The sequence below is a fragment of the Magnolia sinica genome, chromosome 4, assembly GCF_029962835.1.
Source record: "Magnolia sinica isolate HGM2019 chromosome 4, MsV1, whole genome shotgun sequence".
In the NCBI taxonomy this organism is placed as follows: Eukaryota; Viridiplantae; Streptophyta; class Magnoliopsida; order Magnoliales; family Magnoliaceae; genus Magnolia; species Magnolia sinica.
In genome coordinates this window covers 17477347-17503057 of record NC_080576.1, presented here as the reverse complement: position 1 = coordinate 17503057, position 25711 = coordinate 17477347, and the positions used below count along the sequence as shown (strand labels likewise).

At 38.8% G+C, this 25711-nt stretch overlaps 2 protein-coding genes across 3 annotated transcripts; one reads left to right on the top strand and one right to left on the bottom strand.

Annotated features, from left to right (window-relative positions):
* Positions 1-1081: 1081 nt before the first annotated feature.
* On the top strand, positions 1082-2666 carry LOC131242629 (U-box domain-containing protein 26-like). Its single transcript, XM_058241387.1, has one exon. The coding sequence runs from the start codon at positions 1272-1274 to the stop codon at positions 2511-2513; it is 1242 nt and encodes a 413-aa protein (XP_058097370.1). The 5' UTR covers positions 1082-1271; the 3' UTR covers positions 2514-2666.
* A 2522-nt stretch (positions 2667-5188) lies between these two features.
* LOC131242628 (ras-related protein RABC1) lies at positions 5189-24542 on the bottom strand. Of its 2 annotated transcripts, XM_058241386.1 has the most exons (7): positions 24102-24542; positions 22887-22955; positions 17189-17254; positions 11426-11547; positions 11122-11250; positions 11035-11077; positions 5189-5665 (listed from the first exon to the last, which is right to left on the bottom strand). In XM_058241386.1, the coding sequence occupies exons 1-6, from the start codon at positions 24238-24240 to the stop codon at positions 11042-11044; spliced, it is 561 nt and encodes a 186-aa protein (XP_058097369.1). In that variant the 5' UTR covers positions 24241-24542; the 3' UTR covers positions 5189-5665; positions 11035-11041. The 2 variants fall into 2 exon arrangements, with proteins under 2 accessions (XP_058097369.1, XP_058097368.1); XM_058241385.1 differs by lacking the exon at positions 11035-11077 and having other exon boundaries at positions 24102-24534.
* Positions 24543-25711: the final 1169 nt, after the last annotated feature.

The window sequence follows — 25711 nt, the reverse complement described above, 5'->3', positions numbered from 1 at the left end:
GAATGGTCTGTGTTACCCGGGTAACACCTCATCCGGTACCGATACGGAGCACTCTTAAAGGCGCGGCTTCCATTGAGGTGGGTGGGATCCCTGACCGTGGGGCCTACCTTGATATATGTTCCTTATATCGACACCGTCCTTACGTTTTTAAAAATCATTTTAGGGTATGATCACAAAAACGAAACAGATCCAAAACTTTGGTGGACCATGATACAAGAAACAGTGGTAATTAATAAGTAATAACTTTTCGTGGGCCACAAAAGTTTTGGATCAAGATAATATTTGTGTAGTTTCTTCATCCAGGTCTTTGTGATCTTATCAACAGGTTGGATGGAAAATAAACATTCTGGTGACCCCCATGAAGTTTTTAATGGTGAAGATTCAATCAAGGCTTTTTCCTGTGGAATGGTCCACCGAAGATTTGGGTCTGATTAATTTTTGTTATAATCCCATAAAATGAGCTTTAAAAATTTATGGACGGTGTGGATTTAAGGAAAATACATCACAGTCGGCCCCATATTTACGGATCCACCGTCCTCGGTGTAACCGAGATCCACCCAAACCGCCCCCTTCTTTTAAATGGTCTAGGTGGGACAGTTTGACTGAGAGAGAGAAAGAACCGTATTGTATTATTGCATTGCTTGTTGTAATCTCATATAAAAAGAAAAAGGATAATCATTACAATTTCTAGTGTTTGTATGTTGGTGTCTTTGATCTGATCCCTCCAACTAAAATGCACTTTAATTTTCATTCCTGATTACTGTTACTTCTTCCTTTTTATTCACTCTCTCATCTGTTTATCAGTCCACATTGCTTTGAAATTCTGACTCCAGACCTTTCTAGTTATTTGGAAGTTCTTAAAATAGTTTCCTTCTTGCCAGTCCAAAACAGCGCCAATTTTTCTGTCTTGTTCGTTTCAGTGTCAGTTTTACAGCTCTACATTGAAAACCCAAATCAGAATTTTCATTTTCTTGGGATTTTCAGTGTCAGCAGTTGTATAGACTCAACACCCATATCTTGAATTTTTTAAGTTTTATTCACGAGTGTTTGTGTTTTTGTAATTTTATTATTATTATTATTATTATTATTATTATTATTATTATTTATATGGTTGATTGAATACCCACATCTTGCATTTTGAGTTTTTGTATATCAGTGCTCTGTTTTTTGGTTTTCCTTTTCTTATGGTTGAACGTATACCCACATCTTAGATTTTTGAATTTGATCAAGACCCACCATTTTCTTGTTCTCCTCTCTTTGGATCTTGAAGAATGTCAATGTTGGAAGAGAATCAGATGAGCATTCCTCATCTATTCAGATGCCCAATCAGTCTAGATTTATTCACCGATCCAGTGACTCTCAGTACAGGCCAAACCTACGATAGATCCAGCATTGAGAAATGGCTTGCAGATGGAAATCTTACATGTCCTGTTACAATGCAGCGACTCCATGACTTATCCATGGTCCCCAACCGCACTCTCCGGCAACTCATTGATCGGTGGCTTCTCTCCAATACACATTCCGATGCTGAACGGATCAAAACAACCGATCCCAATCCCTCCTTAGCTACTCTCAAAAGCTACATTCAATCACTAGAGACCACCTTCACTACAAGGCTCGAAACACTCAGAAAGATCAGAACTCTATCCAAAGAGTCCGATTCGAGACGAATCTGCTTAATCCAGTTGGGTTTTTTCTCTTCAATTCTAGAACTTTTATTCGGCGATATTCGTGCAGAAATCAAACTCTCCTTGCAGGATTTAGAGCTTGCAGAAGAAGCTCTCAACTGTCTTTTGAACTTATTGCCTTGCACTGAAATGGGTCATTTAAACATGCTCAAGGAAAGTTCTTCTTTAGCATCTTTTCTTCTTTTATTGAATCAAGGCGGTATGAAGATCAAGACAAGCTTGTGCTGTATGTTAGAAGCAATCTCATCATCTTCAGAAACGAAAGAGCTTTGCTTGGTGTTCGGACAGACGCCGGCTGTTTTGCAAGGGCTGGTTTCTCTCCTTCACCAGCAATCCGATATATGTGCATCCGATGCAGCGATTAGAGCTATATCAGGCCTTTGTTCATTAGAAATGAATCGTGGGAGTGTAATTAGAGAAGGTGGTGTGGACGGTCTGATAAAATACCTTTCGAAATCAGACAGAAGGTATGCTTCAATAGCTCTGGCTACACTGGAACTTCTCTTAGGATTAGAGAGTGGGAAAAGGGCTGTAATTAGTAACCCAGATGGTGTTCATTTCTTGGTGAAGATGGTTTTCAGAGTATCATACAATGAAGGTAGCGAAAGTGCAGTTAGCTGTCTACTGATTGTTTGTTATGATTCGTTGAGAGCACGACAGCAAGCACTCGGTGCAGGTGTTCTAACACAGATACTTTTACTTCTTCAGAGCCAGTGCAGTTGCAGGGCAAAGACCAAGGCCAGGCTGCTGCTCAAGCTGCTTAGATCCATGTGGGTTGAAGATCCAAGAATGTTTAATTTGCAATATGGTCTGTTTGATTCATGAGAGTCGCTTGTTCTATAAAACCGTTGTGTGTCCATGTACATAAATCATATGTGTATGTGTGTTTTTGAAGCAGTAGTCGTTTAAAAGATAGCTTATGTGAGTGCTAAACACCCACATTACTCTTTTGTTGTACTCACTTTACATGACCTTCAATCCTCATCCTTCCTTCTTCTTCTTCTTCTTCTTCTATTTGTTGTTGTTGTTGTTGTTTGGTTTCCTAGAGTCTTATTACCTGAGGTCTTGTATGGTCCTTGATGCACAGGTGTGTAGCGTAAATGATCCAGTCCATTGGTCTGTTTGGCTCCATCATGGGTGAATCATGCCCCAAAAATCTTTGGGATTGGAAAATTGTAATGACCAATCTTGATCCTTTCTTCAGTTGAAAGTAAACCATTGCTGTATTTATGATCTTTTATTTTGCAGTGAATGGTTAGGATTGTTCTAGCGATCATGTAATTCCTCTTGTTTGCAGTCGAAAACATGGCGATTGTAAACATTACAGCTTGTCTAATTGATGATCGCGACCATTAGTTTGGTGGTCCACCACCTGGACTGGTCAAAGATGAGGGCATTGGGATGTGGTAGCTATTAGCTATCCGACGATTGGCCTGGAAAATAGATTTTGAACGGTGAAGGTTCTACAAGGAAAAACTAACGGCTGGATGGTCAAAGATCCTAAAGTTGTCCAATCACCGAAACTATTGGTGGTCCGCCAAATGGACAGATGGGATCAAATACATGTCTGCCACGTGTACGGAGAGAATGGCAGACAGTAGCGCAGAAGTTCCGTGACGCGCGCGCAGGTCATGATAGCATCTCTCTTGTCACGTGAGCATTATTTGCTTTGAATGCTGTTGGTTGAAATGGTCACAAAAGATTAAGCAATGAGACAATATCTTTTCATTTGATGGGGCTCATGGTTCGGCAATCGAGACCATTGATCTGCTGTGTTCAAGTGTAGATGGACCATGCCTAAAACATCTCATTCATAAGATAATTTTATCCTTTTAATTTGTGGGCCGAAAATAAGACGGTCAAGATGACAAAAATATCAGCAATCCATGTTAAGCCGTCAAATATCCTGATGTTTGTTTGAGGCATGCTCCATCCACTGTGGAACAACAGATCAACGATCAGGATTACTCAACTTGTGACTGTGTAAAGATGCCAGGGCCCTCAACTTGAGTAAATCCTGACCACTGGGTCAGACGGCAGTATGTTTCATCAATAGAGAAGGCCCACTCTCAGGGTTCAATACCTGATCATTTCCTTCAATGCAAGTTGAAGAATTTTTAGGAACGAGTTCTTTTGGCCTCCATCAGGAATCATGATCACATAAGGCTGGCAATGGGCCAGTAAAATCAAAATTATGAATAGAGCCAGCCCAAAGGACCAAACCAACCAATTCAAAATCCAGGATGGGCTGGGCCGTTGCTTGGCCTATCAACATATTTCTGTCCCATTGGGATTACATGCTGAGATGGTCTGATCATTTCTACTCTGTCTTCTCTATACCAGCATAAATAAGCCTCAGTGATAAACCTCAGCTTCCCTTTGAATGCCGATCATTGAGAAATTCTTCTTTTTGACAATGTTCTAAATGCACCTCAACATAGCTATTGTCAGAAATCACACATTCCCCATGAGTTTTTCATGATGGCCTTTGCAACATAGAATCCAGAACATGGGCTGGATAATCTCAATCAAGTGAGCCGAAATGGAGCCCCACATGCTGATAGTTGGAATTGTTTCAGGCCTGGATTTTGAACTAATCGGGCTCGACTGGCGACCAGCCAGGTCAGGGCCGAGCAAATGAGAAGTTTTTTTTTTTTTTTTTGTTCACTTAGCCTGATAAACCCACCACCTCTAGTTCAAAACATAGCCCGGCAACATCCAGCAACAGTAAGCAGAAAAGCCTTCCAGACATGCAAAACAGTGGGATTCTGAAATAATTTGAGACTCCCACTGCCCATCTTTGGTTAGAGGTCTCTTGAATTTGAGCCGACATTCACAAGCAGTGTAAGTCATGTAGCTGAGAAGCCAATCCGGCCACCACTGTTAATGTATAGGCGTTTGAATTGTGATACAACCCACATGCAACCGACTTTAACTACCCAGAGTCCTAGTTCAACTACAACTCTCTAAAGGTCTGAACCGGGTGCATATTCAAACTTATGTTGTTAAGTTTTGGCTGTAGGACTCATCTGGACCCTGGTTTGGACACTCTGTAGCTCACTTGGGCTTTCGTGAAAGTCCGTCCTGTGTTGAGTAGGCTGATAGACTGAAAGACTCACTGAACTCAATAAACACTCAAAAGCTAAATGCTTGATATCCAATAATTACATTTTAAAAGGGAAAAAAAAAAATAGATCCTAGAAGCCCAGAGAATGCTAAAAGGCATAGGAAAAATCCAATCCCCTAAAGAACTCAAGAAATTTGTATTGAAACTCGACAGAAACAAGTATTTTAATAAGATGGCTCTCAACCAATCAGGTTGAGTCAACTCAATCTGTCTGGGTACATGGTACATCTGAGTTTCAGTTCCCAGTGCCCAAACATGGATCACTCGGACTCGATCCCAACCTACCTCACACTCACAAACTGGGGCAGAACAATGGGAACACCTGCTCAATTAAGAGCTTCCACGCTGCAACAAACACCAATAGCATCAACCATCATAGGAAGCCCGGCCAAGCACTATTTCGAGATGATCACAGTCATAGTATCAACTTTCCATACGATCCAATAGAAAGTATTTCCTAAAAACAATATCATGGTGGAAGATGAAATGTTTCAACCATGCTGAAAACATTTTTTCTTTAAAATCAAACTGGAAACAAAACAAACAAAGATATCATGGCCAAAAGACAGATTGGCTTCTTCTGAAGTATGTATAATTGCAGGAGTATAATCACAACAGATGCCAATGTCTTGAGGCCGAATTTACAGTTTCATGTCCAAGATGAAATTTTTTCGCCTGTCTCCACCCATACCCTGCCATCATGCTTTCGAATGCAAGATCAGAAAATGGCAGCTAATGATTATCATGAACAGCAACCACTGGTTGAAGCGTCGGCTTGTGGTTTTTCTTTAAAAATGTTCCTCTTCCCACCTGCTGTGCCCTCCGCCAAGAGGCTCGGTGTATCTAAGATCTGCATCATAAATTGACTCGTATGAATATCCTTCACACCCTTTACATGCTTTGGCAAGCAAACTAAGAAATAAATCAAAACTTTTAGTCCCTGACAAAAATATCATATGTGCTGCCCAGCAAAAAAGAAAAGAGAGGATGATTAGCCTATTTGGATAGCGAATTATGACTGTAATGAATTATAAAAGTGCAATGATTACAAATTTCAACAGGTAATTTGACCAAGAATTCCTGCGTTTGGATAAGCATGGTAACATTATAATAATGATATTTTTACATGACTGAGACGTCCAATCAACAGGAAAAATACACTGATTCCTCGTTTCAACACTTGAGGTCTTGGTATCGATCCCTAGCGGGGGTGGCTAACATGGAGTGTGTACTGACATGGGTGTGTACTAACAAGCCAACCCAAAAAAATAAAAATAAAATAAAATAAAATAAAATAAAAAAACAGGAAAAATACACTGATTCCTGGGTTTGGATTGGAGATTTCTATTGCAATCTACTGTAAATTTGCAATGGTTACAAGTTTCTTGTCTCCTATTACATCTACATTTCACCACCAAATTATGTGTTTAAACAAATGCTATAAAATCATAATGATGGCGCTATTTCATTACAATACCTTCATAATTTGCTATCCAAACAGGCCCTAAAGGCTTCAAAAGATTAAAAAATATATATATTAATGGATAATCGAAGTAGTTGAACTATCTTTCTTAAATGTAAACATGCTCTTCCATCTCAAATGGCCCAATAGGAGATGGCCCACTTCAATTCTAGATTTGTCTTCCTTCATCGTGAGCCTTGGCACAAATTTAAGTCATGGATGGTTGAAAAAAGAAGAAGAAGAAGAAAAGAAAGCAATAGTACCTTTCTAAAAAGGAAAAAAGAAAAAGAAAAAAAAGATGATAGCATGTGCAAAGATATTTTTCAAAAATCTTTTTACTGTGCTAAACTTAACAAAATTACCAATGTTTACTATTTGAGACATCAACACATGGCAATCAATTGCTCTGATTGCTTTTAAAATGCAGCAGAAATGCTGCTCACATTTTGGGCCCTTTGGCAAACATACGCTTCAAGTTATTATGTGAAGTTCACTGGATCTATAACCTCATGCTGCAGATATGTAACGCCATGCTTGGAACTTCCTCATTCCCAAAATTGGTTAGCGCCAAATGAGAAGATATTTTATGTTTGGGAACCCACTGCACATATCTCACTTGTCATTTGGAGTGGAAAAGGTTGAACATGGAAGCTTGCTTAACGCTGGTTCTGTAATGTGACACCTCCAATGACAAGCCTAGCTCGTTGGCTCGGAATTCATGTCACTGGAGATTGGCAGTAAAACCAAAAAATAATGAAATATGTAGGGATTTTTACATATCAGAATGTTCATATCTAGAACTGATTGTGCTTAGCTAGCTTGTTTAGCATAACACATGCTCTAGACTTCAACTGTTTGCATATTCCCTTTTTTGGACACCACATGAGACTTTGGTTAAATGCAGTGTTGGGCATGACTGTTGGCATGCGTGCAGTGTGTGGGAAACACATAATGGTGGGCTCTCTGATATTCTTTGCAGCCAAGTGCTTGAGCATGATCTTTCCATGTCCATTAGTGGTACTTTTATGCCTCATGCCATGTGTGTTTACTACTTGATATGATGGAGGTCCATGGGTGTGTGCTTGCCTCAGGCTCACCTGTATGAGCCTCCTTTGCTTGGTTGGCCATGGGGATGTGACTGTGTTAGCTGGTCTGGGGCTTTCTACTGGGTGGGAACATGTTGGCATGCAACTGTTGTCAAATATCAGTGTCTGCTATGGCTATGGTTCCACAGCCCAGGTAAAAGAGGAAGGATGTCAAGTGGGCAGCTGATCATAGCACTTGCAAATGTACCATTTAAAAGATGACTCCAGATCTCGTTCTTTGATGTCTTTCACCCCATTCCCAACCAAACATAAGTTCATGTCTCCTAACAGACAGAAAGCTATACCTAATCCAGAATACAAATGTTCCACTTGCAGAAGAGATCTAGACTGTCAGTTAACATGGAGGGTTTATAGCTTAAAAATAATACAAATCAGATGGCTCTAACCAGTGTTTTCAGTATCATGCAATATCACCAATATATCCCACGATCCATCTGTTATCCCAGCTGGGTGATACGATGCCCAACTTTAATATTAAATTGTCACGGTATTGTGTAATATATTGCATGATCACACAGTATATTGTGCATATCGCGATATCGTGTCCACACTCCCTCTTAATAAAATTTTAATATTTCGTGCGAATATATCGATACTAAGTGCGATATCAAAAGGAATAAAAGGAAATCTACGCTATATTGGCTGGAAAATCCTCAAAAAATCACAAAAATCGATTATTTTTTCCACAAAAAAAATAAAATAAAAATAAATCCCAGTACATTGTACGGTGATTTTGATCAGTCCATTTAGTTTGTTGGAACAAAATCTTCAAAATTTCTCCAAAATCGCGATTAGAAGTTTCTTGGGGCCGGATTCTAGAAGGAACGTATTTTTAAGTTTTGATTTGTTTACTTTTTTTTTTTTTTTTCCCTTTTTATATACTGTAAATAGTGCTAAATGGTAAGAAATCTATGATTTTTTATGTTTTGTATGAAAAATTATGCATTTGGAGCTTTGATTTCGAGATTTGGGGAGATTCGCAGAGTTGCGGAAAATTGGAGAAAAATCAAAATTTCTCCAAAATTTCTCAAATCAATTGCAATCTTAGTATCTAAATATAAAATCAAACAAGCATACAACTCCATCTACACATTCTTGGCAATTTGGGGATTTTATTTTATTTTTTTAAATTTTTTTAAATTTTAAAAATACTTCAAATGTTATATATATATATATATATATATATATATATATTTGAAATCCACAAGTATATTTCTAGCGTTTTTTTTAAAAAAATAAAAAATAAAATTTAATTTTAATTTTTTATTTTTAAGCTTTCGAATGTAATGCTTGTATTTCCATACATCTTCTTACATTTATAAATTTTACGAATTAACTTTGAATATAATTGCATCAGTTTAGTTAGACAACACATAGATTAGGACCTTGTATAAAGGAAACTTATTATGTGCACTAGTTTTTAATGATTTTTATTTTTATTTTCCTTATGTATTGGTGTTTTTTCTTTTAACAATCCCTGAGGTCTCATCGAAAAATTCGACCAATCTCCCAATGTTTCGCCTTTTTTTTTTTTTTTTTTTTTTTCATTTTCTTTTTGAAGGGTCTAATGTTTCGCCTTGTTTCCCAACAACAGTGAAAAACTAGGCAATACAACCGATATATCCTATGCGATAACCGATAGGTATCAGTATCACAAGAGTGCGATACGTTACGCAATAACAATATGGGAAACATTGGCCCTAACCAATGTTTTAAAACTAGGCTCGAAACTTCACCTCTTTTTGTGAGCACTGGACTAACTGGGTCAAACCTGCTTTGGTCCATTTTGTCCCAGAAATATGCTTCCTTAAAATAACAAAATATAGAGGGCATTAACAGCTAATCGGTTGTTAGCATAGTGGTTAGAATGTTCAGTTTTCTTGCTTTAATCATGTGTTTGAGCTTGTATGGATGTAGTTGCATTTTTTTTACAAAACTGTTGCCACCATAATTAACTGCTTTTAAGGTGACCCAGCCCATTTTGGCGAGTGGTTGCAATCCAAACTGGTTGGTTTGCCCTGTATGGCCTACTCCAGGTTCTAAAACATTGGCCTAATTCCAACCAAATATTTGTACTCCTAACCGTCTTCTAAGACTAGTTGCTTATTCTTATATATATATATATATATATATATATATATATATATATATATATATATATATAGGGAAAAGGTACTATGCGCTCGACCTCACGATTAGCTCCCGTGAGGTCGAGTTGTGTGGGCCCCACCGTGATGCGTGTCGACCATCAACACCGTGCATTTGATGGGTACCCTCTAAATTATGGGATATGCCAAAAATCAGCCGTATATGGAACTCAGGTGGGCCATACCATCTAAAATCATGTGAAACACTGTTAAAACATATAAAAGCACTTGGTGGGGCCCACTTGAGTTTTGAATGCTGCTGAAACTTGGTCTGAACCCTCATGCAAGTGTGACACACATAATGGATGGGCCGGATTTGCAAACCACATCTCGGTGGGCCCAAAAAACTGATTATGAATGTTTTAATGGTGCACGGCCCCTCCCCACTTCTGTATTTGGTGTGGCCCACACAAGTCACGGATTGACTTGATTTTTGAGACCTAGGCCCACGATGGAATGGTGCATCTGACTGATGGGTTAGATGTTCGAAACGCATCATGGTGGGGCCCACACAGCTCGACCTCATGGGACGGACTCGTGAGGTCGAGCGCATAGTACCTTTTCCCATATATATATATATATATATAGTTGGTCCCCTCTAGGTTGTGGGGTGTGGCAAAAATCAGCCGTATCTGAAACTCAGGTGGGCCATACCATCTAAAACCCCAGGAAACCATGCTTAAAACATCTAAAAGCGCTTGGTGGGGCCCACCTGAGTTTTGGAATGCCCTGAAATTTGGTATGACCCCTCATCCAAGTGGGACACACATAATGGATGGGCTGGATTCTAAACCACATCTCACTAGGCCCTATATACAATCAGGAAGGTTTCAACGGGCAGGCATCCACTCTTGACTGTTGTCTGTGGTGTGGCCCACCTAAGTAATGGATTGGCCTGATTTTTAGACCCACGGCTCACCATGGAAGGGAGCATCTGATTCATGGCATGGATGTCCCGTACGCATCATGGTGGGGCCCATAGAGTACGGACTCATGGGAATCTTCCCCCGTGTGTGTGTGTTCCTTGTTTATCAATAACAAAGATTTTACCCTAGGTTGCAATAGTTATCAAGATGTAAAATAAACAACGGACAGAAGTAATATGCACTTCTAACTCAAAATTTCAACCCTGCTCCACGAGATTTTGAGAATGCACAGCTTTGCAGTAACTCTGAAATCGACTGGAGTCTTGGCAACACAAATGAGTAAATAGTCATAACTGAAAGAGCACTTGAATCTAATAGCGTAAAAATATAAGGATGAAAATACTAACGACCGTAGTATCCTTAACGGCAATACAAAGACGTGTTCCCAGATGCACACATCTGGAACGAATTTTTGGTATGTAGATCATTTGAAAACATAACCCAACATCTCTTGTTTATAATTGCACTATAAACAAAGCGAAAACTATCTACATAATAATATCATGAGGCGCATTCTTAAATATGGTTCCTAACTAACATCACAGGGCACATTTTGAAAAATATAACTCAATTTCTACCTATTCATCAAATGAAGTAGAAATGAATAACCTCAATTTCTACCTGGTCATCAAATGAAGTAGAAATGAATATTCACATAGGCGTACCTTTAGAACAAGCTCTTCAAAACATTGCTCAACATTAACTCGAGTCTTTGCACTACATTCGAGATAAAGGCATCCATATTCACGGGCAAGGTCAATTCCCTCTTTCTTTGTGACAACCCGTTCACTTTCCTGGGGGGGGGACCAATCAGGTAAATAGTGAATGTCATTATGATATATATTAAGGAAATGAACTAAGACAGCTAATTCATCAGATGGAGTGCTTAGCACCTCATTCTTTTAGCACCGACCTTCCACTTGAATTCCTCAATCAAATGAAAACATACTAACTCTAATCTCGAAATACCTTATCAACTTTGTTTCCAACAAGCATCTTGATGCAATCCTGATTAGTTGAGTAGAGGTCCACTTCCTTAGCCCATACATCAGAAAGATTTGTAAATGTTTCACGTCGTGTTACATCGTAGACTGTCACCATTTCAAATAAAATTAGTACAGCTTCGTACAGTTTGTATATTTGAGAAACAAAGACAAGGAAAATAAAAAATTACTACTGACTACTCAGAATGAAAACATAAATATACATAACAAAATTACTACAGAATGCCATTTTCTCTGCTAAGTCAGCAAAGTTTTTATGCTACTCTATCCAACCAAGAGCAATCTAATGAGAAATTAGTTTTTCGCTTATTCTACCCATAATTATAATTTGTCAAATCACTCCTGTCCTACGTTATATGCAGCTATTTGTATTACAGAGAATTTCTTGACAAACCTGTTGTTGCCTATGGATGATTTAATCCTATTTTCCAAGAGTGAGATGCAAAATAGATAATGGCAAAGGCTTATGATGACCTTGACTCTGTTGCTGATATGATTGGTAGTTTGGGTTTCCAAGATAGATGGCGAAGGTGGGTTGGGGAATGCATCTCGGTAACTTACATTCTCCATTTTCACCAAAAAATCCACAACAACTTACTTCCCTAGCACAAGGGCTTATGATGACCTTGACTTTGTTGCTGATATGATTGGTAGTTTGCGTTTCCAAGATAGATGGCGAAGGTGGGTTGGGGAATGCATCTCGGTAACTTACATTCTCCATTTTCACCAACAAATCCACAACAACTTACTTCCCTAGCACAAGGGCTTGCACCAAATTGATCCCCCCATCTCTGTTTCTCTTTACAGTAGTAGTTGAAGGTCTTGTTAAGATGTCCTGAGTGTTTTAAATATCTATATCTCACCCAGTGTTTTAAATAGAAATAGTGTGTTGCGTAGTGTTCAACAACCCTCAAAAGTGTGTAGCAAAAATAGCATAGCATGTAGCGTAAGCTATACGATACTTCTATTTTTAATTTAAAAATTAAAAATAGGAAAAATATGATATATGGTAAGAAAAAGTAAAAAATATAAAATGCCTAAAAGATTATTCATTTTTTCAAGTATGAGCATGTTCATAACAAGTTATTAATTATCATTTATCATTTTTCAAAAGCCAATCCACATATAAAGTCATAAACCAAATCAAATAAATATCACATCAACAACTTTCTAAGCAAACCACTTTAATTAATAATGTCTAATTGAAACCACAAGTCACAACTCACAAGTATGAAAAGAGATAAAAATCTCACAGGTTGAGTATTATTCAAGTACAATATACATGTCATCTATACAAAGAGGGGTTTTTGAAAACCCTCTTTCGAAGCCCTTTTTCTTTTAAGTTTAGTTTTAAAGGTTTTTTTAGCATATGAGTTTCACACCAACTTTAACAAAGGATCACCACCATTTTAAGTTGAAGTAAACAAAAAAATGTTTGGTTTTAAGTTTGCGTTTTAAGTAATGTGAGGTGGACACCATTTTTAACAAACAAAACTTCAAAAAAAAAAAAAAAAACACTAGCGTACGCTACAAATGATACACGATACAACCCCTGTAGCATATGCTATCAGGGATTTACGCTATTTAGCTATGCTTAGGGGTGTACACCGAGTCGAGCTGGCCTCAGCTTGACTCGGCTCGGCCACTAGCTGACCCTAGCTCGAACTTGGCTTGGCTCAGTTCTCGAGCCTGATTGGCCAACTCGGCTCGATTCGAGCAGCAGCTCGGGCCAGTTCAAGCTGAGTTTGAGCCAAAATCGAGCCTCTGTGGCATTTTCACAAACACATGTTGTGCACTTTCAATTTCTCACTATATGTAAAACAGTGAGCAGCTGTTTACAAGTATTTCATCAAACACCTTGTAGGCAACATCAAAATCAATAAAAAATAGTATTTGTTTCATATACATACCTTTCTTGCCACTAGCCGACACTTCGTTGAGTCATTTCATCAAACACTTGGTGAGCAACATCAATATCAAAGTAACCGAGTCATCGAACTATATCAAACTGAGTTCGATTTGAGTTGGGGTTCGATCCGAGTCGAGTCGAGCTCGGGCAAGCTTGAACTCGGTTCGAAATTTTTTCGAGCTCAAAAAAATCAGCTTGAACTTAGCTTCAAACCGAGTCGAATCGAGCTTTTTCGAGTCGAGTTGAGCGAGCTAACCAAGCTAACTTGGTTCGTGTACACCCCTAGCTATGTTATGTAGCGCTACGGCTATGCTACACTACGTAGCATACACTACGGCTATGCTACAAGCACTATTTGAAATAGCGATCTCACCTTCAATTTGTTGATGAAACAATTGTCTTCTATGAGGCGTTGGAAAGGCAAGTGCAAAATCCTAAATGAACTCTATTATGGTTTGATGTACTTTTGGGCTTTAGTAAACCTTGGAAAGAATGGCTTGGCAAGAATTGGAAGCATGGAGATTCTTGAGAAGCACCTTACATTTCTTTTAGGGTCCAAACTCCAGAACCTCCAAATTACCAATTACTTGGCCTCCCAAGTGGAGTAAAACCTCAAGCGGTATAAATTTGGGTCCAACCATCTTAAATTTTGAAAAGTGGTTGGCTTGTTGGAAGCAAAATTACCTCTACTAGAAGGCCATATCACTCTCATCAACTCTATGTTGGCTTTTGGGAAGCACATTGGGTGGTGACCCGCTATGGGGCCCACTGTGATGTATGTGTTTTATCCACGCTGTCCATCCGTTTTGCCAGCTCCTTTTAAGGCATGAACACAAAAATGAAGAAGATCAAAAGCTCAAGTGGACCACACCGAAGGAAGTGGTGGTGATTGAACGCCAACAATTACGTACTTCTTGGCGGCCACAAAAGTTTTGGATCAAGCTGAAACTAATGATTTTCCTTTTCCTTCATCTAGGTTTTTGTGTGTGTGTGTGTGGGGGGGGGGGGCGCAAAAAGATGGCCTATGGAAAAAAAAGTCAATTCAAAAAAAGTATGGAGAAAGGGAGGATAGTAGGATATTGAGAGGTGGGGAAGCGAACAACTATTAGCATTGGTGCATCCATGAATATATAAGACGGCTTACAAAATACTGGAATGCGTTAATGAATGTCATCAACTCCTTGGAGGAAAGCTGGATTAAAACATCCACATGAGGAATATGAAAAGGGAAGAAATTGATGATTTGATCACCATTTATTAAATCATTGGAAGATGTTTTTTTGTTAGAGGAACAAAAGAAAAAAAAATGATTTGGAATGACAAAATGAGAGTCAAAGGCTCCATTTCACAGAGAAAGAGAGTAAAAAAAGCCAACAACTCCACCCAGAGAGAAGACAAACCCCAATCCACCAAATTACAATGTCACTAGCTACAATCCAAATAGCATTTCCCCCTAATTTCCCAGTGGATTAAAAAATAAAATAAAAATAAACTAGAATTCAAATTCAAAACCCATTTGACCAGAAAAAATCCAAATCACTACATGATCCCCATTCCCCAGAAAACACCAAATCAACCAAATGCAAACATACAACACAAAACCCATCTCCATTCTCCCTAATTTCTCTCCAAACCCATCAATGAACTCAATTCAACTAAAATAGCCCAAACTGGACCCCCTAATGAGAACCGAATTCCCCACCAATCCCAATCCCCCAAATCCCCTAAATTCAACCATCAATCCCATCACCAACAAATCCAGTCTTACCATATGAAAGTCAGCTCCCATTTCCCCTTGATTTCCCACCAAACCAATCAGCATATATCAATACTCAAATCGCATCTCCTATTTTACCCTAATTTCCTTCCAAACCCATCAACACACCTCAATCCAATCTCCAAACCCAATTTCACCCCCAAATCTCGGCTGACATTTAGAACCTCCCAAATCTATCAAATTCAAAAAATCATACCCTAGAAATCCAATTCTCACTACCGAGGAGGGAGGGAGAGGGAGAGAGAGTCTTAACTCACAATTGAACTCCCCCAAATGTCCATAAAATTCAAAAGATCAGACCCCAAATCAAGTAGATTCAATTCTTGCATCCAAAATCTCACCTCGGAACCCCTTCCCAACCACATCAAATCCCAAACCTCCAATTCAAAGTAGGCCTCACCCTGATCAAAACCTTTGAACAGCCTCCCCTTTGTCCAAAGCCACCCCCTTCCCATTCGCCAAAAGATACTGAACAACAGTGAGTGCCCCTCCAATTCCAACCCCCATCACCAAATTCCACAAAACCCCATATCAAAACTGAAGACCCCAAAAACATATACAATCAGAAATGTTAAATTACTCATGTGCTGGCTCCACATGATCAAAAGGTCTTTTGTGAAGTACAAAACCAGCCATAGGAAGACAATCATAGAAATGAAAAATTGAGATAGAGGGGGTTTGGAGTTTTTATGCAACTACATGAACAGAAAATGATCCCCTGCACCCTTGGTGCATGTGTGGTAAACCAATTGTAGATCTTCGTTCAACGGCGGTTATTGATACAATCCGCATGCTCAATCATATATCTTCACAAACGAATACTTTGTCTTCCTAACATGTGCTTCATGTGCAAAGCTTCTAAGGAGTCCACTAATCATCTTTTTGTTCATTGCAAGGTGACAACACAAATTTGGGCGAACTTTCAAAGCTCTTTGGTATTGTTTGTGCTGTGGGTCCTTCAAAGTTCTATAGTTGAAATTCTGGAAGGTGATAACTTCTGGTGAGTTTAATTCCATCTGGAAGCCTTCTAGATGGAATTGCTCACTGCTACTACTAGATTTCTAGAAGCCTAACATTGATGGACACATTTCTAGCTTTCTGGTAGGAAGGTGAGGATAGGCACGGTCTTAATTTCCTAAAACACTAGAATAGTACTTAAATAGTTCTATTGTTGTTTTTTTTCTTGGATTTGTCAAGGCCAATGATTGTCTAGAGTGATACTTAGAGCTATCCGTAAAGGCATGTTCCCATGGTGTGCCAAAACAGCCGTTACTAGGCTACAAAGGCTGTTATGTAAAGGTAATGGCGGCAACCATCAGACGCTATGGAAAAAATGACCTCTAACAGCCGTTACAGCCCCTGTAACGACCTATTATGCCCCTCGTAAAGGCTGTAACGGTCCATTACGGGGCCGATACAAGTTTTTCGGGGTTTTTTTTTTTTCAATAAAAAAGAGATCGTAGCGGCTATGCTTTGAAGAGGGGGCGGCAATCCTTGAACCTTGGCATATGGATTTTTGTTTGATAAGCGTAAGTTTTAAACTCAAAACACTTGACATTTAAGATTTACCTATAGGACTTGGATACCCATTACCCAACATCAGATAATGGGATGGAGCAATTACATAAGGCTTTTTTTTTTTTTTTTTTAGAAATTCACTTGAAGCCCCAAGTTGGGCAATCCTTGAACCTTGGCATATGGATTTTTGTTTGATAAGCGTAAGTTTTAAACTCAAAACACTTGACATTTAAGATTTACATATAGGACTTGGATACCCATTACCCAACATCAGATAATGGGATGGAGCAATTGCATAAGGCTTTTTTTTTTTTTTTTTGAGAAATTCACTTGAAGCCCCAAGTTGGCAACTTCACATCCACAACCAACCATGCAAGAAAAGAGAGAAAGTAACCATAACACATAAGAGCTACATTGTGCAAGTATGACTGCATTCAATAAACTCCTTCCAAAGAAAGAGACCCCCCTAAAAGGTTGTAAATGAAAATCTCAAACATTCTTCACATAAATGAAAAAAGGCATACCCATTATAACTCCTTGTGCTCCTCTATAATACGAGCTTGTTAATGTTCTGAACCGCTCCTGCCCAGCTGTACAACAAGCAAACTATCAATAAGATGCTATATGCAGAAACCTTTCTACATTTGTAGGAGCTAAGCACTTAAAAATCAGTTAGAAGTTCCTTGTTTGGATTTTCTTTTCAATTTGTTTTAAGATTAATTTTAATAATAAAAACAAAGATGGTTCTAACATCTCATCCTATTTAGAAATTGAGCAGATTCGTCTTCAGATTGCTTTAAAACAAATAAGGAAAGTTTAAATACAAGAAAAGAAATGGTAATATGAAAACATATGCATAGAATTCTTTTTTATGATACCATTCACAAAAAACAACAACAACAATTAATACTACTGAAATTTTAAGAGCTAATTAAAGACTGCATTAGAGTAATGTGCTCTTGTCACAAAAGCTTAGATGAATATACTGTGAATAACAAGGACTTGATTCTACTTTTCAAAAGAAGTCTGGCAAAGAACATGAAGAAGAATCTCTCATAAAAATATACGCACAATGATTAACTTCATTAATATATGGCCTATCATGAAAAACAGTACGCACCATGATTAACTACATGAATAACAAGGACTTGATTCTACTTTTCAAAAGAAGTCTGGCAAAGAACATGAAGAAGAATCTTTTATAAAAACAGTACGCACCATGATTAACTTCATTAATATGTGGCCAATTATGAAGATTAAATATTCATAAATAGTTGTAAGCATTCATAAATACCAGAAAACAATGCGAATGTATATTCAGTTGTTTATAGTGAAGAGTGTCCAGTGATTACTACCAGTCTAACAGAATCTAATGAACAAGAGTATCAGAATCTAATGAACAAGAGTATCCTGTGAAACTGTGGGAATGAGAATCAGGGTTAACATTGTTATAGAAAGACTAACTTGGGAAAACAAACTGTTCTAGTATTGGAACTACTAGAATAAAAGCATGTCTAAATTAATCTTACTTCTTTATGATGATTTTTTTTTTTTGAAGGTTAACTGAAAATTTATTGAGAAGGCGACAAAGCCGCAAAGAATACAACAAAAGAAAATCACAAGGAGGACTAATCAAAGCCTGAAAGATTACAGGCTCTAAGGCTTGCAGATGCAGCCGCCCACCTGATAATTAGAGATCATGAGATATGAAAGACTGACTTTGCATTCCTAGAAGTGTCATTAAAACATCTATTATTTCTTTCAATCCAGATGCACCATAAACCCGCGAGAAGCGACAGCCTCACACCTTACGACCCAATTTTCCAACACCGCCACCATGCCAATGAACTAGCAAGTCGTTAACAGAATTGGGGAATACCCATTCCATCCCAAAAGACGACAGAAAACTATCCCATACTTGGCAAATGGACAAAGCAGGAGAAGGTGATTCACTGATTCTTCACTGTGTAAACACATGGGACAAGCGTTGATGATCACTAGTCCCTGCTTCCTCAGGTTATCATAAGTAAGGATTCTTCCCCAACTAACCCATCCATGCAAAGGCTGAGATCTTGGAAGGGGCTCCATATCACCATAAAACCGAACAAAACAGATTCCGAGGCTCAGCCCCATTTCAGAAAGAGACTGGAAGAAGGAAGAAACAGTGAAATACCCAGATTTGTTGTGTTTCCATCGAATCAAATCTGGATCCTCCGAGAGATGCACAGTAGCAAGCATACTTAGAAAAGACAGCAGTTCATCCGCTTCATTTTCCGTCAGATTTCTCTGGAACAAAGGAAGCTAGTGACCAAAGGATCATTGCCTAACATAGCACTTTTCTACAGTAACATCCAAATTCAACGCTTCCCAAGCTAAATTTGGAAATTGATCCAGCAAAAATCTCTTGCCTAGCCAAGTGTCCTTACATAATCGGATTTTCGTACCCGAACCTGTGGCAAAACAGACCCCTGCTTGGATAGATCCATTCATCTTCATGATAGCTCTCCAAACCCTTGACGCCCTGTACAACAAGGAGTTCTTGGCCACCAGCCCTCTTTCTCCACCCTGTACTTCCTGCCTATGACTTCCTTCCAGAGAGTACCTTCTTCCAACACAAAATGCCAAAGCCATTTTCCCAATAGCACCTTGTTCATGGAATCCAGGTCTCTTGCACCCAGACCACCTGCCTACTTAGGCATATAAACCAAATCCCATCTCAAGAGATGGAACTTCCTCTTCTCCTCTCCCCCTTGCCAAAGGAAATCCCTTCTTAGCTTCTCCAACTTATCCATAACACTCCTCGGGCATCTAAATATGGATGTGAAGTACAATGGAAGACTTGACAGAACCGCCTTGATCATCGTAATTCTACCTCCAATAGACATATATCTCTTTTTCCACACTAATAAATTGCGCTCGAATCTTTCAATGACGGGGTCCCAAAGATGCTTACTAACCTTACCTATACAAAGAGGGGGGCCCAAATATTTAGTAGGGAACATCCCCATTTTGCAACCAAACATTGTTGCTAGAATGTTTCTTCTGGAGGGTAATTGATACCCAATAGACTTGCATTCATTAATGTGCAAGCCCGACATGGCTTCAAAACAAAAGAGAGCTTTTCGAAGTTTGTCAACTTGTTGCGGATCCTTCTCACAGAAGAGAATCATGTCACTCATTTGAGATCTGGAGATGAGATATCTGAAAAATTCCGCCATCTAACTTACGCACACTGAAGAACCCCAATGAAACACCTCTAGATAGAATGCAGTTAAGTGCTTCCGCCACCACTACAAACAGGAAAGGGGATCACAAATCTCCCTGTTGAAAGCCCTTAGAAGATTTGAAGTAACCTTACACCACACCCTATCCCATGCAGCACATAGTTCCAAATATTGGTAACATATCGGCCGATACAAGTGTATCGTATCCATATTGGCTTGATACGATACACAATACGGCCCTGTATCGGCCGTATCAGTTTCCATTGGCCTGTATTGAGCCATATTGGTCGATATAGGCCGTATCAAATCTACTATTACATACCCGTATCGGCCTGACCGATACGGGTATAAAAGGGCAAAACTGGCCACTTTCTTTCCCCTTTTCGATCGCTCCCTCATTTCTCCTCCAATCATTGAAATACCTCGAAAACATCAATCCTAAGTGATTTTCGGTGCCATTAACAGCAACTTGGAGGATCAAAATATCGGATTTCAGCCGATTTGAAAGATCAAAACCGTTTGAGGCTAGTTTTGAAAAAAAAAAGGGAAAAGAGGTTAAAAAATCCATTTTTTGCTGTCGATCGTTCTTCTAATCCATATGTATGTTTATTATACCCCTAGTTCTACCAAAAACTACAAGTTTTGAAGATCGATTTAAGCTTTTTAAAAAAAATATTTTCAGGGCATTTATGCACAATTTTTGTGTATTTATCAAAATCTTTTTTTTTTTTTTTTTTGAATTTGATCTCAAATCTGTACTCTCCAGTCATTTCCGATCAGATCTATGTAGATCTGGTCGAAAAGAAAAGTTTGTTTATTTATTTATTTCTCCTCCCCCTCCCCCTCCTCTTCCTCTTCTTCTTTAATATGATGATTATGATCATAGAGGCCATGGATTTTCGATCAGATCTACATCAGATCTGACAAAAAATAAAGTTGGTGACTACTCCTATAATGGCTGGCCATTATAGTTATTGAATACCTTGCCTACAAGCCATTACAATAGAACTATAGAACACATTAGGATGGAGTTTTCTTTTAACTTCCTTTACTACATTTGCCTCTCTACAACTCCTTTGCTTGCTTGCATTTTTGATTTTTTTTCCCTTATTTTGATCACAAGTGACCATTCCACCATGAAATTCTTGATTCCCACAATGACCCCATGCAATGGTATGTCATTATACTAAAAATAAGAAATTTCTTTACTTCCATATGCCCCATCATATGACACAGGGAGTATTTTGTATGTTAAATTCCCTCTTTCAATAAAAAGACACCTACCCCATCCTAGGAAAACTTCAGCGATATTTCTTCGGGGAACCCAATACACCAAAAACAGGTGAAAGAAGGCTCCCCAAATTTCAAGGCTAGTCTACACTACATGAAACATGATCAACTGACTCCTCTACCTCTTCACACAAGAAATATTGAGGAGATGATGACTTGTGGGCAACCACAATACTACTGAAACCGGCTACGAGCGGAGTCAGTTTGCCCTAAACTAGCCAGTACGTGGAAGGCACATATGTTCCCACCAGGGTATGAAAGTGCCATCAAGAGAACACAAATTGTGGACAAAAAGAACTCCTATGGAACTCCTCAGTGAATGGAAAATAGTGGAATCAACAATAATTTCTTGTTTGGTTTATTAGAGTTTAGTTCTTGTCGAAATGTGAAAGGCTCAATGATCAAAGGGGGAGAGGCGTCTCTCATGACCTTAGAAATTGACATTTAACATGTTTTTTTTTTTTTTTGGGGAGAAATCGATATCCACGTTTTCTGAATCAGGCAATCAAATTCCATAGTTATTTCACAAAAAACAGTAGCAAACTCGATTTTCATAGAAATCAAATTCATTTCCGGTGTATTCTCTCAATCTGAACATACCTAGGAATAAAAATCACCATTTGGCATTCCACAAAGGACTTAGGATTGGAATTATGTACTCAAAGTCATCATATATTCGTTTCCAGCTCTTGAGCTCGTTCTTGTTGTATTGTAGCTTTAGGTTTTTTTTTTTTTAGCTTCTTCTAGGTTGTTTCTTTTTCTCTCTAGTTTCTTCTAGGTTTCTCTAGCTTTTTCTAGGCTTTTTCCTGATCTTTTTGTTTTTTTTTTTAATTTTTTGTTTTTGTTTTTGTTTTTTCTTTTTGGCATTCTTGATATGTTATGTCTTTGTTCTCCCTCTTCTTGTATTAATAAAATTTCCTCTTTCAATATATATATATATATATAGGGAAAAGGTACTATGCGCTCAACCTCACGAGTCCTTCCCATGAGGTCGAGCTGTGTGGGCCCCACCGTGATGCGTTTCGAACATCTACCCCATCAGTCAAATGCACCATTCCATTGTGGGCCTAGGTCTCAAAAATCAAGTCAATCCGTCACTTTTGTGGGCCACACCACGTTCAGAAGTGGAGAGGGGCCGTGCACCATTAAAACATTCATAATCATTTTTTGGGCCCACCGAGATGTGGTTTGAAAATCCAGCCCATCCATTATGTGTGTCCCACTTGCATGAGGGTTCAGACCAAGTTTCAGAAGCATGCAAATTTCAGGTGGGCCCCACCAAGTGCTTTTATATGTTTTAATGGTGTCTTCGCATGATTTTAGATGGTATGGCCCACCTGAGTTCCGTATACGGCTGATTTTTGGGATATCCCATAATTTAAAGGGGACCCATCAAATGCATGGTGATGATGGTTGACACGCATCACGGTGGGGCCCACACAGCTCGACCTCACGGGAGCTAATCGTGAGTTCGAGCGCATAGTACCTTTTCCCATATATATATATATATATATATATATATATATATAGCCTTAATGGATTGTTGATTCTTTTTCCTTCTTTCAATAAATTAACATTATTAAAAAAATAAAAAATATGAAGGTAATCACAAATCAGTCACTTCCACTATACTGGACTAATTACTGCAATTCAGATCAATAATGCATTTAAACACATCCTAACTTACAGAAAAGTGTGATGCAATTACCTGTGTCCCAGATGGCCAGCTTTAATTTTTTCCCACCAAGTGTAACCATTTTTATTTTAAAGTCCACCCCTACAAAAGGAAACAGTTGAAATTAGGATACAAAGGAAAAAAAAAAACACAAGCTTGAATAAATGGGTCAATACAAGACTTTTGTAGTGTATGAAGGGGATTCTTCTAATGTCCTTTCATGGGCATCCTCGAAGATCTGTCCATGGAGGGTGGCGTGCTTTATTGAAGAGATGGCTTATCTTCTAGGGTCCCAGCAGGTTGTCTTCTCTAGAATTGACAGAGAAGCAAATGACAGGGCAGGTTTTCTTGCAAAAGGAGCTTGCATTCCTCTCCATTGTTGATGAGAGATAAGCTATCTGTTGAAATTTTACTCTTTTTTCTTGGTTTTGGGGTTTTTTTAGCATGCGCTGTTGTTTATTTTCTTTCCCATTTTTAATAAAGGACAATTACCCATAAAAACTATATATTAAAAAAGGACTTTTTTAGACAGAAGAGGTCCAAAATTTCTTTCTAGAACCATTGGTTTCGTTCTATGGAAGTTCACTTGAGATATTGGATTGCATAAGAATTACTTTGATGCGCTTTAATAGTTGGGAAATGGCAATGGCTGCCCCGCATTAACATGCTGCCATTTTTTTTATTTGGTAACTGAGTTTATTAAAGAGAACTAAAACAAAATCAAGGAAAAGGAATTGATGTAGGATTGGGTGGTTGACAGTGATCTCCTGTCGCAAATGATGATTTTTGGGCTCACGTATCTGTCGAGAATGAAGTGGACATCACATTCCCAATGTGGGAGTCCCACATCTCGTAATTACAGGGCAAATCACCATACGTTACTCTCAGACAATACTGAACTCTGATTAATCAAAATTTATTCATTGAATTTGGACCATCTACTTCATTTCTTTACCGTCGGTTACATTTCCAGCAATCGACCAGTTACGATCATACTACCAGTGAAACTTTTTTTTATTACAGTCCATCTAAAAGAGAGCCCCACTATTGAACTGATTTGAGCCACATACTACGTGTAAGCAACGGAGCCCGATATCAATTCCCAACCCAAATAACATTAAAAAAGAAAAAAAGAAAACAATCAAGAATCATTTGCCACCTTATTGTGTAATTTCATAATTTTGAAGTTCCAAACGAAGGAAATGGACGGCATTGGCGTAATTTGGAGGGGAATAGAGTCAAACATACCGATCGTAGGAGAGAGATCTTCAAAGGTGTTGGAGGTGAAGCTCAAAAGGAGGCTACTCTTCCCAACCCCAGAATCTCCGATCAGCAACAGCTTAAACAGATAATCGAATTCAGGAGCTTGACTCGTTGACAAATCCATCGAATTCCCAACCCTGAGAAATCCTAAGCCAATCGCAAGACGATACACCCTATCTCTGTGTAATCCAAACGAAAGAGAAAATAGAGGAGGAAGAGAGGAAAGCAAGAAAGAGTAGAATCGAGGGAAATACACGAAAGAAATATGTATGTGATAGAGAAGAAGCTGAGATCTGTATTTGTAGAGGGAGATGGAGAGTCAGGCGTAAGAAAAGAAGTCGTGAAGCGTAAGGAAGAATCTGCAAACACTCGACCGACTCGATGCCTCCAATGCTTTTTATGAATTTCGAGAAGAAAAGCTCTTTTTTTTCTTCTTCTTTTTCTTTTTTTTACTTCGGCGCGCTGGATGGCAGGGTCGTTCGTCGCTGGCTGGGAAAGGGCAGGGCTCCGAGTGGCTATCGTGATGTATGGGTTTCATCCACACTGTTCATATATTTATTCATGGAATTTTAGGGGATAGGACAAAAATTTAGGAATATCCAAATCTCGAGCGGACGACGCTAAAGGAAACAACGGTGATAAGAATACTTATCGTTGAAATATACTAAGGTCGATGTTTATTTTTCATCCAAATCATTTATAAAGTTACATATACTTGGATGAAGAGAAAACAAAAATATCAACTCGATTCATAACTTATGTGGCCCCAACAAGTTTTCAACGGTGATAGTTTAATTCTCACTGTGTGGTCCACCAGTGTTTTGAATCTGCCTAAGTTTTAGGTCCGATGCTTGAAATGATACGGAAAATGGATAAACAGTGTGGATAAAACCCGTACGTTACGGTGGCCACTCGGAGCCCCTGCCCGTTCCCAGCTGGAGAGGGGCGGGGGTAGGACGCAATCCACGTCCCGTCTGCGCACGACACGTATACACCATTCAGGTCGTTGTGTACGGTACACCAGTCAATCCGCTTCCGAAGTTATCTGGCGCAGATACTGACAAGACGCTACTGAAGTGACGTCACCAAGTTACATGGCCCTCACCTATGTTTTGTATCCGGGCTTTCCATCCACTTGGAGTGATCATTTTAGGGCAGTATATAAAGAATGAGTTAAATTGAAAGCTCCATTGCACACAGCACAGAAAATAGCGGGAATAGTGGTGATGCCCACCGTTAAAAACTTCTAAAGGCTACAAAAGTTTTTGATCAAGTTGATAGGTGTCGTTTTTCTCTTATATCTTGGACAGGTTAGATTTCAAATAAACATTATAATAGGCCTTGGGATGGTTTTAATAGTGGGAATCATTCTCTCCATTGTTTTATATGATAGGGTCCACTGTAACTTTTTATCTAACTCATTATGTGGTTCATGCCTTGAAACGATATCTCAAAATGCATGGATGGCGTGGATACAACACACCCATCACATAGTAGGGATTACAAAACTTGGTAATGTTACTTCTGTAGCTGACTCGCTGCCCAACCAGGCCGTGTATAATCCGTGTTTGAACACACCTATGGGTCTTTACTCT

Excerpts from the sequence above, each read along its gene's own strand:
- LOC131242628 (XM_058241385.1), bottom strand. The coding sequence starts at position 24,240 with ATGGATTTGTCAACGAGTCAAGCTCCTGAATTCGATTATCTGTTTAAG. Across the intron at positions 11,548-17,188 it reads AGCACAAGGAGTTATAATGG|TCTACGATGTAACACGACGT; the intron begins GTATGCCTTTTT and ends AAATGGTGACAG. Across the intron at positions 5,666-11,121 it reads TTGAAGAGCTTGTTCTAAAG|ATCTTAGATACACCGAGCCT; the intron begins GTACGCCTATGT and ends TTTATGATGCAG.
- LOC131242629 (XM_058241387.1), top strand. The coding sequence starts at position 1,272 with ATGTCAATGTTGGAAGAGAATCAGATGAGCATTCCTCATCTATTCAGA.